Source organism: Narcine bancroftii, chromosome 10 (genome assembly GCF_036971445.1).
Source record: "Narcine bancroftii isolate sNarBan1 chromosome 10, sNarBan1.hap1, whole genome shotgun sequence".
In the NCBI taxonomy this organism is placed as follows: Eukaryota; Metazoa; Chordata; class Chondrichthyes; order Torpediniformes; family Narcinidae; genus Narcine; species Narcine bancroftii.
This window is the reverse complement of record NC_091478.1, coordinates 76,387,947-76,400,437: the sequence shown is the minus strand read 5'-3', so window position 1 is coordinate 76,400,437 and position 12,491 is coordinate 76,387,947. Positions and strand designations below refer to the sequence as shown.

The 12,491-nt window shown below is 37.7% G+C and overlaps 1 protein-coding gene across 2 annotated transcripts in view; it reads left to right on the top strand.

Moving 5' to 3' along the window:
- Positions 1 to 6,277, top strand: part of rspry1 (ring finger and SPRY domain containing 1) — a 45,546-nt gene extending 39,269 nt beyond the window's left edge. For both annotated transcript variants that reach the window (XM_069901448.1, XM_069901447.1), the window contains 3 exons: positions 3,503 to 3,655; positions 3,798 to 3,902; positions 4,821 to 6,277. In XM_069901448.1, coding sequence (XP_069757549.1) covers positions 3,503 to 3,655; positions 3,798 to 3,902; positions 4,821 to 4,917 — 355 coding nt within the window. In that variant the 3' untranslated portion in view covers positions 4,918 to 6,277. The remainder of the gene's footprint in view (positions 1 to 3,502; positions 3,656 to 3,797; positions 3,903 to 4,820) is intronic.
- The last annotated feature ends 6,214 nt before the right edge of the window (positions 6,278 to 12,491 follow it).

The following is a 12,491-nucleotide window of genomic DNA, read 5'->3' as shown; positions in this document are numbered from 1 at the left end:
CTGCTGGAAAGGATTTCAGTTTAACCTTCCGAAATCTAGTGCTTAAATTTTGGCTGTGAATTTGTCCCATAAGGATTTTAGCCCAGAGAATGGAGGTGGAACGAAGTGATGTAAAGTGGGCAGGAGAAAATTAGGGACAAGTCAAGGGTGAACAAAAGAATGAAGGGGGAAGGAAAACAAACATTCTCCAGACAGGAGGTAAAGTTGAAAGAGAAGGATTTTGAAGAAAGTTGTAGTAGGAAAGTTCTGGGCTGACAACCACAGTGTGTGGGATTACATACATTATGAGAATTTATTGCATGTCCAAGATGAGAAATCAAACATCCTTGGCACTGAAGCAAAGGTTTGGACCATATAAAAATTAACGGTAAGTTTGAAAAACAAATTGTACTTGACACTACTGTGCAATGAATTTTTGTCATGTACATTGTACAATGGACATATGCACGGAAATTCCTGCTGCAGCCAGACAGATACATAATCTTTTATCCAAAATTCTGAAAGCCCAACCTCTGAAAACCAAACATTTTTTCCATGGATGTCGTCTGTACGCCAAAGCTACTGTTTGGCGGCAAAATGACCTGACGCGACACACCCCGTCCAGCGCCGTGTCTCAGAGCTCCTACCAGTCAGCTGTGTCTCTGCTGATCATGAACTTTGAAGACTGTGAAAATACCAAAAAGGGCTGCAGAGTCCCCTATGGGTAATAGAGAGAAGCAGAAAAGGAAGCACCTGTCATTATCGATAGCACACAAAGAAGAGTTATTGCAGAAGCTTGATCCTGGTGTATCTTTGAGGCATCTTACTGAAGATTATGGTGTGGATATACCACCATATATTTCTTTAAAGAAGCAGAAGGATAAGTTATTGAAGTTTTACAGTGGTGTCCTGAAACTAACTAAAAATAGAAAAACATTGCATTGGGCAAAAACACAGGCCATGAGCTGATGGAGTGGGTTCGACGATGGAGAAGTGAACATATACCACTGACTAGTTTGATTGTCATGAAACTTCGTTTACCACCCCCAGGTTCAGCGCTGCCATAACCCCCCCCACCATGTCCAGAAACCTTTCTAGTTGAAGTGCTTCTTGGTTTTGGATTTATATGAAACCAGCACAATTACTTAATGTGCACCGCTGTTACTTATTCTATTGCCTGAAAAATTCCAAAAATTGTCTGGTCCCAAGGGTTTGGGGTAAAAGATTATCTACCTGTTCTTTGTAAAATAAAACACTAATAATAGGTACACATTAAATTAAAAATAGATAATATATCCTTCTTCTTCTTTGGCTTGGCTTCGCGGACGAAGATTTATGGAGGGGGTAAAAAGTCCACGTCAGCTGCAGGCTCGTTTGTGGCTGACAAGTCCGATGCGGGACAGGCAGACACGATTGCAGCGGTTGCAAGGGAAAATTGGTTGGTTGGGGTTGGGTGTTGGGTTTTTCCTCCTTTGCCTTTTGTCAGTGAGGTGGGCTCTGCGGTCTTCTTCAAAGGAGGTTGCTGCCCGCCAAACTGTGAGGCGCCAAGATGCACGGTTTGAGGCGTTATCAGCCCACTGGCGGTGGTCAATGTGGCAGGCACCAAGAGATTTCTTTAGGCAGTCCTTGTACCTTTTCTTTGGTGCACCTCTGTCACGGTGGCCAGTGGAGAGCTCGCCATATAACACGATCTTGGGAAGGTGATGGTCCTCCATTCTGGAGACGTGACCCACCCAGCGCAGCTGGATCTTCAGCAGCGTGGACTCGATGCTGTCGACCTCTGACATCGAGTACTTCGACGTTAGGGATGAAAGCACTCCAATGGATGTTGAGGATGGAGCGGAGACAACGCTGGTGGAAGCGTTCTAGGAGCCGTAGGTGGTGCCGGTAGAGGATAATATATCCAAAAATCAGATAATATACACAGTTACCATAGTGCAACAGAAAAGTGGAATAACCGTAATGAAGACAAGGTTTGTGTCATTATGTTTAGTACACAGAGGTTCAAGAGCCTGATGGCTGTTGGAAAGAAACCACTCTTGAACATGATCTTCAGGCTTTTGTAACTTTGTTCTCAAGATAGCAGCAAGAAGACTTTATGACCATGATGTAAAGAAAACCATGTAGTTAGTTGGATGGAAATAACGAGCTGAACTTAAAGAAATGGCGTGTTTCTAATCATTTGCATTTGGATATCACCTTAGATACAGATGTGGGGTCGAACATTGAACTCTGAACATGTTTTTTTTCTAAACTAAGATTTCAATATCAATAAAGTTAGAACATGGGAAATTAGTTGGATTTTAAATCTCTCTGGTCCATTTTGCCATTTAATGATATTTCAGCCAATCTAAAATTTAACTCAAACAACAAACTTTTACCATATGCCTAAATACTTGGTCAAAAAATCTATTATTGACCTAATAAGTTTATTATTTGCTGAAGAGTACAATCTTCTGCAGGTGACATTACACATCTTTCAGGAGTGAATTTAAATAGCAATGTTAGACTAGCCAGCCATTCTCGACCTTGTTTCGGCAATGGCCTCCTAAGGACTCTGCTCAAAGTTTATAGGTCTCTTTCCCTGTGAAGCAGTCAGGTTGTGGTTTTTTCTGTACTTCTATTGACTATATGCAGTGCATTTCCAATCAACCAAAATTCCGAATATCCAACAGTTTTTTTTGGGTAAGACATGACATCACAATTTGAAAATAAGTTGGAAAAATATTTACCCACTATGCTGAAGTGGGGCTACAGGGAATCAGTTTTACAAAGGAGACATTTGTCCAAGGTTACACATTGAAGGAAAGGATAGCAATAATTAGTTATTTATTAATTCTTTTTTTTGCAAGTTACTGCAACTTTGTGATAAATTGCATTGTAACATTCTCTGAATTTGAATTGAATACCGCACTTTCTGCTCGCTCATCCGAGCCCCACGTGCTCCCCACCCGCCCACTCGAGCCGTTCCCTCTGTCAAATACCCTTTTAGTAGGGTTGCAGAAATTCAGCTGGAGGACAATCCCTTTGCAATCTCCTTCCACTACAGGTGAGGTGAGACCTCAGGCTCCAAGGCAGGAGCGGGGACTTTGGGCTCTCGGGGAGGATTGGCGATGGCAGTGGGGAGGAGTCGGGGATCGGCGACAGCATATACAAGTATTCTGATGCAACTGGGCTGCTTTAGATAAAACTCCCTAATATTCAAAAAATCTGCTTAACCAAGATAGGCCCGTATTAAAAGAAATTGTTACATGAGGTGAGATGAAAGCCAGGCTTTTACTTAAATGTGCTGTGGCCCACAGGCATAGCGCATAGCACATAGGACCCTGTTGAGACTAGACTCCCTTCTTTCCAAATCAGAATTATGTGAAAAGTATTATCTCTTTTTCTCATATTTACTGAGATATTAAACACTAATGTTTAAATTTCAATATTGCTTATCTTTTTGCTATCTGATAAATTATAAAAGTTATTTCCAAAATTATGATCAAATCTTGATTTTTAAAAAAAAATTTAATTGCAGATCGGGATTCTTTGCTGCTGCTAGTTTCATGTCCTATCAACAGTGTGAATTTAATTTTGGAGCAAAGCCTTTTAAGTATCCTCCAAATGTCAAATTCAGCACATTTAATGAATATGCCTCTTTGACTCCAGAAGAGAAAATTATTCTTCCAAGGTGAGTATATTTGGTATGAAGCAACCTAGTTGGCTTTCAGAATTCTGTTTTTTTTAATAATCAGTTTAGCTGCATGTGTAGATTAGAAATTCAACGTGTGGTGTATTAGATTACAAAATTTGACATGTGTGTTGTATTTAAGACACAGGCGACTTGCTTTATTGAAACAAGTGAGCATACGGGAAAACTGCTGCACACTGTGCTGTGATGAGATGGCTGACACAGAACTCAGACCTTGTGGACATAGGTAAAATACAGTCTTGCTTTGGTTAAAGCCAATTCATTTTCTTAGCTGCAGTGTGAGCATGTTTTATTTAGGGTGATGTTTGCCTCCCACTACCATCATGTATCACTGCACATCTTTGAAGCACTTTGTCCATGAAGATTTTAAATGAACTTTCCAGCATTCCAGTGGTTTTGATACAGATTTATCACCCTGTGGACATTGCTCAAATGGTTACTGTAATTGCCTCTTCCGTATCTTTCCCATAAGAAATGGAAGAAAGGGCAGAGCATTCAACTGCTCATAGTTACATCATTTGTTACAATCATTTTCTTCGACACCAACTCTAAATCCTTTAATTTTAATTTCCTAAAATCTATCAACCACCCAAATATTCTCAGTGACTCTATTTGCAGGTATAGTTACAAAGTTTAAAAGGCATTTGGAGCAGAGTCTGGATAGGAAAAGTATGGAGGGATGCAGGCCGAGTGAGGACAAATACGATTAGCATAGATGAGCTTCTATCTTTGTCACAGATGACTCGCTTGATTGAAACAACTGGGACAAACTTTGCTGAAGAGTTTGTTTCTATACTGGGCAGCTTGGACTTCGAGCACACTAATGTAAAGAGACCGTGCTCTCTGGCTGAGAATTTCTGCTGTATTGAATGGCCACCTCTTTTAAAGCTCAAGGTTCTCAAGAATTTTGTGCACAGTTTTTTCAAAATGATGAAAAGTAGAATGGGGATGGAATTGGTCATGCAAATACTAAATGTACTCTTTGTACTTGGCTGGCTGATGTGGCGCTAACATTCTGGCAATCCTTCAGCGTTTTCATGTTTTTATTGTGCAATTTTAAGAAAAGAAGGATTAATTTTGAGGCTATATAGTAGTCAAGTGGAATTTTTTTAAAACTTGATCGTTTGTTCCTTGTTTTTACCAGTGATCTTTGCATGGGATGTGCCTTGCAACTGGACACCTGTCCCTTGTGCCGTCAAGAAATAAAGACGCGTGCCAGGCTGATTTCCCACATCTCCTGAATGTTTCACTTTTTTTAAGACTTGTTCTGATCACCATCATCATTAATACAAAGTGCTATCAAATGAAACAATCGAGCTGGGACGTGTACCTTTATTAAAAGGCAATGTGCGTAGATGCTCATGTTTCTGTACGAGGCAAAGCAGCCAATCTTGGCAGTGAAAAAGTTTCAAGAAAATGCACTGTAATCTACATAGCTGAATTATAGCACGAAATTGGTGGCTCAGCTTGGCTATTATCAGAAATGAAATGGTATGCTACGGCAGTAAACGCTTCTAAGAAGTCAGGTTGAGCCAGATTTAAGGAAGAGGCCTATTATTGGAGCAGTGTGGAGAAACCGATACTCTCGTGAACACACGGCCTGACTGACACAGACATCAGCGACGAACGTCCCTCATCTTGACGAGCGCAAAACAAAATTGATTTTAAAGATGCAAGTTCCAGTTTGTTTCAGAAATTAGATTTGTTTTCTTTCTGACTGCAAGATAATGTGCTGTACTTTTATTCAGCATCTGTAGCTTTGAAGGGTAACAGAAGATTCCGAAGGATATATGCAAAAATATTTGAAAAATGAAATTTTCAACATTATATGTATGCAGAAATGTTTACTTTTGTAGGCAATGTTCCATGAGGCCCCAGGCATATGACAAGAAAACAGTATCATCTGCTGGTGAAATGATGTATCAAAAATTGAACTTCTCAAACCTCTGATTTGCCAAATTAGTTGGTAAAATCTGAGATGTGATGATTCCAAAGAACATTTTTTAAACAAAACATCTGTGGTAATTAATACTTTGTAAATTTTGTTTTGAAAACATTTGTAATCCATCCCCAAAACCAAGCCTTGAGGATTGCAAAACTGTAAATTATTTATTTAATACAGTACATATTTTACAGATCCAAGATGCTTTCATCCACCTTTGTCCTTAATAATTGCATTTAGTAATGCAGTGGACTTCAGTTTCTCCTCCTCCCCACCACCCCAATTTTTGATTGGAGCAGAAATGTACCTGCTGAAACTTGGGTATTTTGAATACAATGCATTTGAAAGGATTATCACAATTGGATAAATCAACGAGCTACTAAGTTGTAATGATGCAATTTGGGAAGTAATTGAATTGCTAGTCTTGAAAACAGCCATAATGTTATTAGAGATTTATTTGATTTGTCATATTTAATTGGTGGAGAATTCAAATTTAATTTTGGTGACCTGATCATATTGTACTGTATTGAAAGTACTCTGGAAAACCTCACTACATTCCTATTTACTGCTGTACAAAACAAATGATGGTATTCTTTCCCCAAACACCAGAACAACTGGTGCTTTGAAATTATTTGCATAATAAAATACAATTATTTAAAGAGTTGACCTACTTATTAACATTGAAATGTATATATTGTTCATGCCATTTATGTACTTTTGAGAATGCATGATCTGGTCAAATTAAATGTGTAACTTTTCACTTTTTTAATGTACAAATGCCAATTACAGGCATATCTTTTATAACATGGTTTTGAACAGCTTGGGTTTTGATATATGGTCAGTCCCCGTCCTGTGCAGTCACTGTCCCAGGCGAGCTATCAGTGACGTTGACTTGAAACTTCAGGCAAGTGTTATTTCAAACCAAGCCGAAGGCAGGCATCTGCCTACACCCCCACCCTCTCCTTGCCTGATAAGTGTTGTGGGCTGAGTTTGCCGGAGACAGGCAGGGGGAGCCTGGAACTAAAGAAGGTGCAAACTACACATTCGACAGATGTTTTCTTCATTAAACAATGTTCACTTATTGCCAATAAAGATCTGTCATTTTTCATTTTTATACATCCCTTTTAAATATTTTATGCTATTTGCATAAGATTTCATGATAAAGAAATAAAAAATTATAGAATTGGAACGTATTACATTAATGTACATTGTAACAGTGTGGTTTTCCATGACACTGAACTTGTTTGGAATGTATTAGCAATAGTAAATGCCATTTTTATCCATTCTACTTTTGGAAGATAGAACATTACAGCACAGTACAGGCCCTTCGGCCCTCAATGTTTATATCAACCTGTATCACCAAGCCAGATTGGAAATAGAACAAATATTTTCAATTTAAATCTTGTTTGTAAACTTGCCCAATGATTTTCTGTGCAGAGTCTGAAACTTGCTGCTCTTTATCTTTTATTAATTACTTGGATCCTGTAGGAGCACGATCTGCAAATGATCTTTGCAAGAATTAGAATATTTTTATGTCTTCAAATAGATAAAATAGGCTTGACTGGCAAACTTAATATGATTTTGAGTGGGAAGTCATAATATTCGGACTTTTAGAAGGAAAGTGACCAAAATATTTTAAAATTTGTTTAAATTTTTTTCTAACAGTTGGCATAATGTTTATTGCCCTTGAAAGTAGCAGTGTCCTTCTGATTGAAGGCATTAAATTTTTTTTATTTTTCACACTATGAACCATATCAATCAAAATACATACAAACATTTCCCTCTTGAATATACAGTGTCATTTTCTCCCCTTCCCCCCCCCCCCTCCAAACCCACTAAACGTTCAACATATACATTATAATAAACCCATTAAACAATGTCATCACACTGAGAATAAATAAGAAAATTGCAACATCTACTTTTACACACTGGGTCAGTTCATTTAATCTCATTCAATCATTTTAGGGGGTGGAGGTCCGCGGTAGGCCTTCTCTGTGGTGTTCCATGTATGGTTCCCAAATTTGTTCAAATACTGTGACTTTATTTTTTTTAATTATATGTTATTTTTTCCAATGGAATACATTTATTCATTTCCATGTACCATTGCTGTACTCTCAGGCTATCTTCTAATTTCCAGGTTGACATTATACATTTTTTTGCTACAGCTAAGGCTATCATAATAAATCTTTTTTGTGCTTCATCCAATTTGAGGCCTAATTCTTTACTTCTTAGAAGAAAGATCTCTGGATTTTTTGGTATGTTGCTTTTTTGATTTATTTAATACCTGATTTAGATCTTCCCAAAACTTTTCCACTTTCTCACATGCCCAAATTGCATGTACTGTTGTTCCCGTTTCCTTCTTACAGCGAAAACATCTATCTGATACTGTTGGGTCCCATTTATTTAACTTTTGGGGCGTGATATATAGCCTGTGTAACCAATTATATTGTATCATACGTAACCTCGTGTTTATTGTATTTCTCATAGTTCCGGAGCATAGCTTTTCCCATTTTTCATTTTTTATCTTTATGTTTAGATCTTGTTCCCACTTTTGTTTGGGTTTACAGCTTATTTCATCGTTCTCTTTCTCTTGCAGCTTGATGTACATGTTTGTTATAAATCTTTTAATTATCATTGCGTCTGTAATCACATATTCAAAGCTGCTTCCTTCTGGTAACCTCCACCTGCTTCCCAATTTGTCCTTCAAGTAGGTTTTCAGTTGGTGGTATGCAAACATTGTACCGTGAGTTATACCATATTTGTACTTCATTTGTTCAAAAGATAATAAATTATTTCCCAAAAAACAAATTTCTATTCTTTTGATCCCTTTTCTCTCCCATTCTATTGTGAAAGGGATTAGTTGATTTTGCGTCAATAATAATTTTGGTAGTTGGTCATTTGTTTTTTTCTTTTCTACGTGAATCTTCTTCCAAATGTTGAGCAGATGTTGCAGTACTGGTGAACTTCTATGTTGCACCAGTTTTTCATCCCACTTATAATGTATATGTTCTGGTACCTTCTCCCCTATTTTATCTAGCTCTAACCTGGTCCAATCTGGTTTTTTCCTTGTTTGATAAAAATCTGATAGATATCTTAATTGTGCTGCTCTATAATAATTCTTAAAGTTCGGTAGCTGTAAGCCCCCTTGTTTGTACCATTCTGTTAATTTATCTAGCGCTCTCCTTGCTTTCCCCCCTTTCCATAAGAATTTCCTTATTATTTTCTTTAGCTCCTTGAAGAATTTCTCTGTTAGGTGAATTGGTAATGATTGAAATAGGTATTGTATCCTTGGGAAGATGTTCATTTTAATACAGTTTATCCTTCCTATCAGTGTTAGTGGTAAGTCTTTCCAATGTTCTAAGTCATCGTGTAATTTCTTCATTAATGGCTGATAATTTAGTTTATATAGATGGCCGAGATTATTATCTAGTTAATACCTAGGTACCGGATTGCTTGTGTTTGCCATTTAAATGGTGATTCTTTCTTAAACTTTGTGAGATCCGCATTATTCATTGGCATCGCTTTTATTTGCATTGATCTTGTACCCCAATATTTCTCCATATTCCTTCAATTTCTTATGTAATTCTTTTATTGATAATTCTGGTTCTGTTAAGTATACTATGAATCATCTGCAAATAGACTGATTTTATATTCCTTCTCCTTTATTTTTATCCCTTTTATTTTATTTTCTGTTCTTATCAGTTTTGCCAAGGGTTCTATAGCTAAAGCTAACAGTGAGGGAGATAGTGGACATCCCTGCCTAGTTGACCTGCTTAATTTAAATTGGTTCAATATATATCCATTTACTGTCACCTTCACCAATGGTCCCTTATATAATGCTTTAATCCAATTAATATATTTCTCTGGTAGGTTGAACCTCTGTAGTACTTTAAATAAATAATTCCATTCTACCCTGTGAAAGGCTTTCTCTGTGTCTAAAGCAACCGCCGCTTTTGACGTCTTATTTCCTTGTACTGTATGGATTAAGTTAATGAACTTACAGATATATTGTCCGTTGTTTGTCTTTTAATAAATCCAGTTTGATCTAGTTTTACTATTTTTGGTACACAGTCGGCCAAACTGTTTGCTAATACTTTTGCTATTATCTTATAATCTGAGTTAAGTAGAGATATTGGTCTATACAATGCTGGTGTTAGTGGATCTTTCCCCGTCTTTGGTATTACTGTAATTATTGCTGTTTTACATGAATCTGGCATGTTTTGTGTTTCTTCAATCTGGTTCATTACTTCCAGGAGAGGAGGAATTAAAAAGTCTTTAAATGTTTTATAGAATTCTATTGGGAGTCCGTCCTCTCCCGGCGTTTTATTGTTCGGTAGCTTTTTTAATATATCCTGTATTTCCTCTATTTCAAATGGTTTTATCAATTTGTTTTGCTCCACTTCTTGCAATTTTGGTAGTTCAATTTTAGCTAGAAACTCAGCTATTTTGTCTTCTTTCCCATCATTCTCAGTTTGGTATAATTACTCATAGAATTCCTTGAAGTTTTCATTGATATCTGTTGGGTTTATATGTAATTTGTTTATCCTTTTTTTATAATTTTTTTTTTGATGAATTCAGCATCCCAACTTCTGACCATACGATGAAAAGGCTAAGATGCAGTAATTTCCACAGGTAGATGAATATGTAAGGCAATAGCCTAACCAGAGCAGCTTTAGTGGAAGGGGTGTGTACATTTGTGGGTCTCATTTGTAGGCATGTGGTACGAGCTGCCAGAGGAAATGGTAAGAGTGGGTACAATAGCAATGTTTAAAAGACTTTTAGATTGATACCTGGATAGAAAATGTTCAGAAGGATATGGGCCAACCAAACAAGAGAATGATTATCTGATCTCCTTGTTCTCTACCCTGTGATGGTGGCAAGTAACTCCAGTGAATTTTGTAGATGGTGGAAACTACAGTGACTGTGCCTTTAGTGAAAGAATTGAATAATCAAGGTGGTTTAGGGTAATCAACTAAATTGGCTAGTTTTTTTTGATGAATGATAAATTTAAATTTAGACATGCAGCACAGTACCAGGCCATTTCAGCCCAATTAACCTATAAACCCCCCCCCCCATTTTGAAGGGTGGGGTGAAACCAGAGCCCCCAGGGTAAACCCACACAGACACTGGAAGAACATACAAGTTCCTTACAAACAGCATGGAATTCGAAACACTGTACTGATCACTGGTGCTGCTGTAACAGTGTTGCGCTAACCACATCACCTCTATGATGTTCAGCATTGTCGGTTTTGTTGAGTACTCCAATGTGTTCCTGCAATCCTCCTCTACAGTAGAAAGGCTTTGGAGTTCCTGTTCATGTTGAGGTGTTGTGGGTAATTTTAAGAATGCTAACCACCACAGAATACAAATTGACCACAATTTATTAGATCAGACAGCTCCAAGCAAGTGGCTAAAGATTGATATGGGTTTTCTGTAAGTAGTTTGAGTCTCCCTTGGAAAGTTCGGTTGCTTGGATTGGGGGAAGAGGAGGATGGTTGGCAATTTGGAACTAACCAATGAAGAGTGGGAATACTGCTGTTCACATCAGGCATACTCAAACCAGAAGTGGCTTCAGAAATTAAGAGGGAGCAGGAAGATTATGGGAAGCAGAAGAGGGAAACCTAAATGAGAGGACCACAGTATAGCGTGGGGTTATGAGGCACAGTAAGTGATTATTTTTGTGGGGGGGGGGGGGGGGTCAAGAATGTGTACATGTCCTTGGTGTTACAGTGTATGATAGTGTCAAATCTGCTCTCCAATCTCCATGCCATTAGATCAAAATCTATTTTATTAGGTGAGCAATAGCCTCTCAATATTAAAAGAACCTGTGTGTAGGCATTTACCATTCCAGAACTGTATTTGTACACATAATTAAAGGGATAGACTGATATGTATCCTGTTCAAGCTTCAGAGTTTAATTTGGGAATGATATTGGCATAGGCATATGGGCTGAGGGGCCTGTGCCTTGTGCTGTACTGTTGAATAATTACAAATTCAACCTGCAGAACATTGAATTCTTTGATTTGAAAAGTTGACTTTTGCTGCCACTGGTCTTTACATTAACAGTATTTTCTGGTTTTATTTTACTTTTTTCACTTATACTGGAGATGATGATAGACAACTTCAAGCAGAGCACAAAGATTAATTTCAGATTTGCTGTTTCATGTAGTAAGCTGGAGAAACATTAAATTAACTTTTATTGAATTTAGCATGTTTAATCATGTAATGATGCTAAATCATTGCATTAGTTCAACTGACATAAAAATGTTTTGCAGCTGATTTTCGTTTGTACTCGGCATCTGATGCCTCTTGTGTCTGTGTCCCAACAAAAATAGTCAGCTTGCATTGATAGATTCCAGTTGCCCTGATACTGCTTCTTCATGGTCACAATGAAGAACTCCAAGAGTGGATGCAGAAAAATGAATTTTCAATGACTTTGCACTTAATGGTTTTTATGTTTGAAGTAGCCTTAAAATGTCAGGAAATCATAAAAAATTGATTACATCTTGTTTTAAAAATGGTTAGTGATAGGAACCTTTTAAGGTGATTACTGTGATCACCAGTCCAAAATGCATAAAATACACCCCAAAGCGTACAGGAAGCAAAATCTTTGCTGTCCAATGTTATTGAAGAGGTCTATGCTCAGCATCGGAGGATCATCCATATGAATGCAAAGGCCAGAGTGTCAGAATGACAGACTACATCAGCCCAGAGCCATGATAAATTCTCCCTGATCCTTTTGTCGGTCGGACTCCTCCCCACGGTTTGTTTTTTGAGACTTTCTGTAATTTCCTGCTTTTGCCTTTTCTGGATTTTCCTTGAAGAACAATATATCTTTGTCTCCTCCTGCATTTCCGTGTGTTTACTCCAATC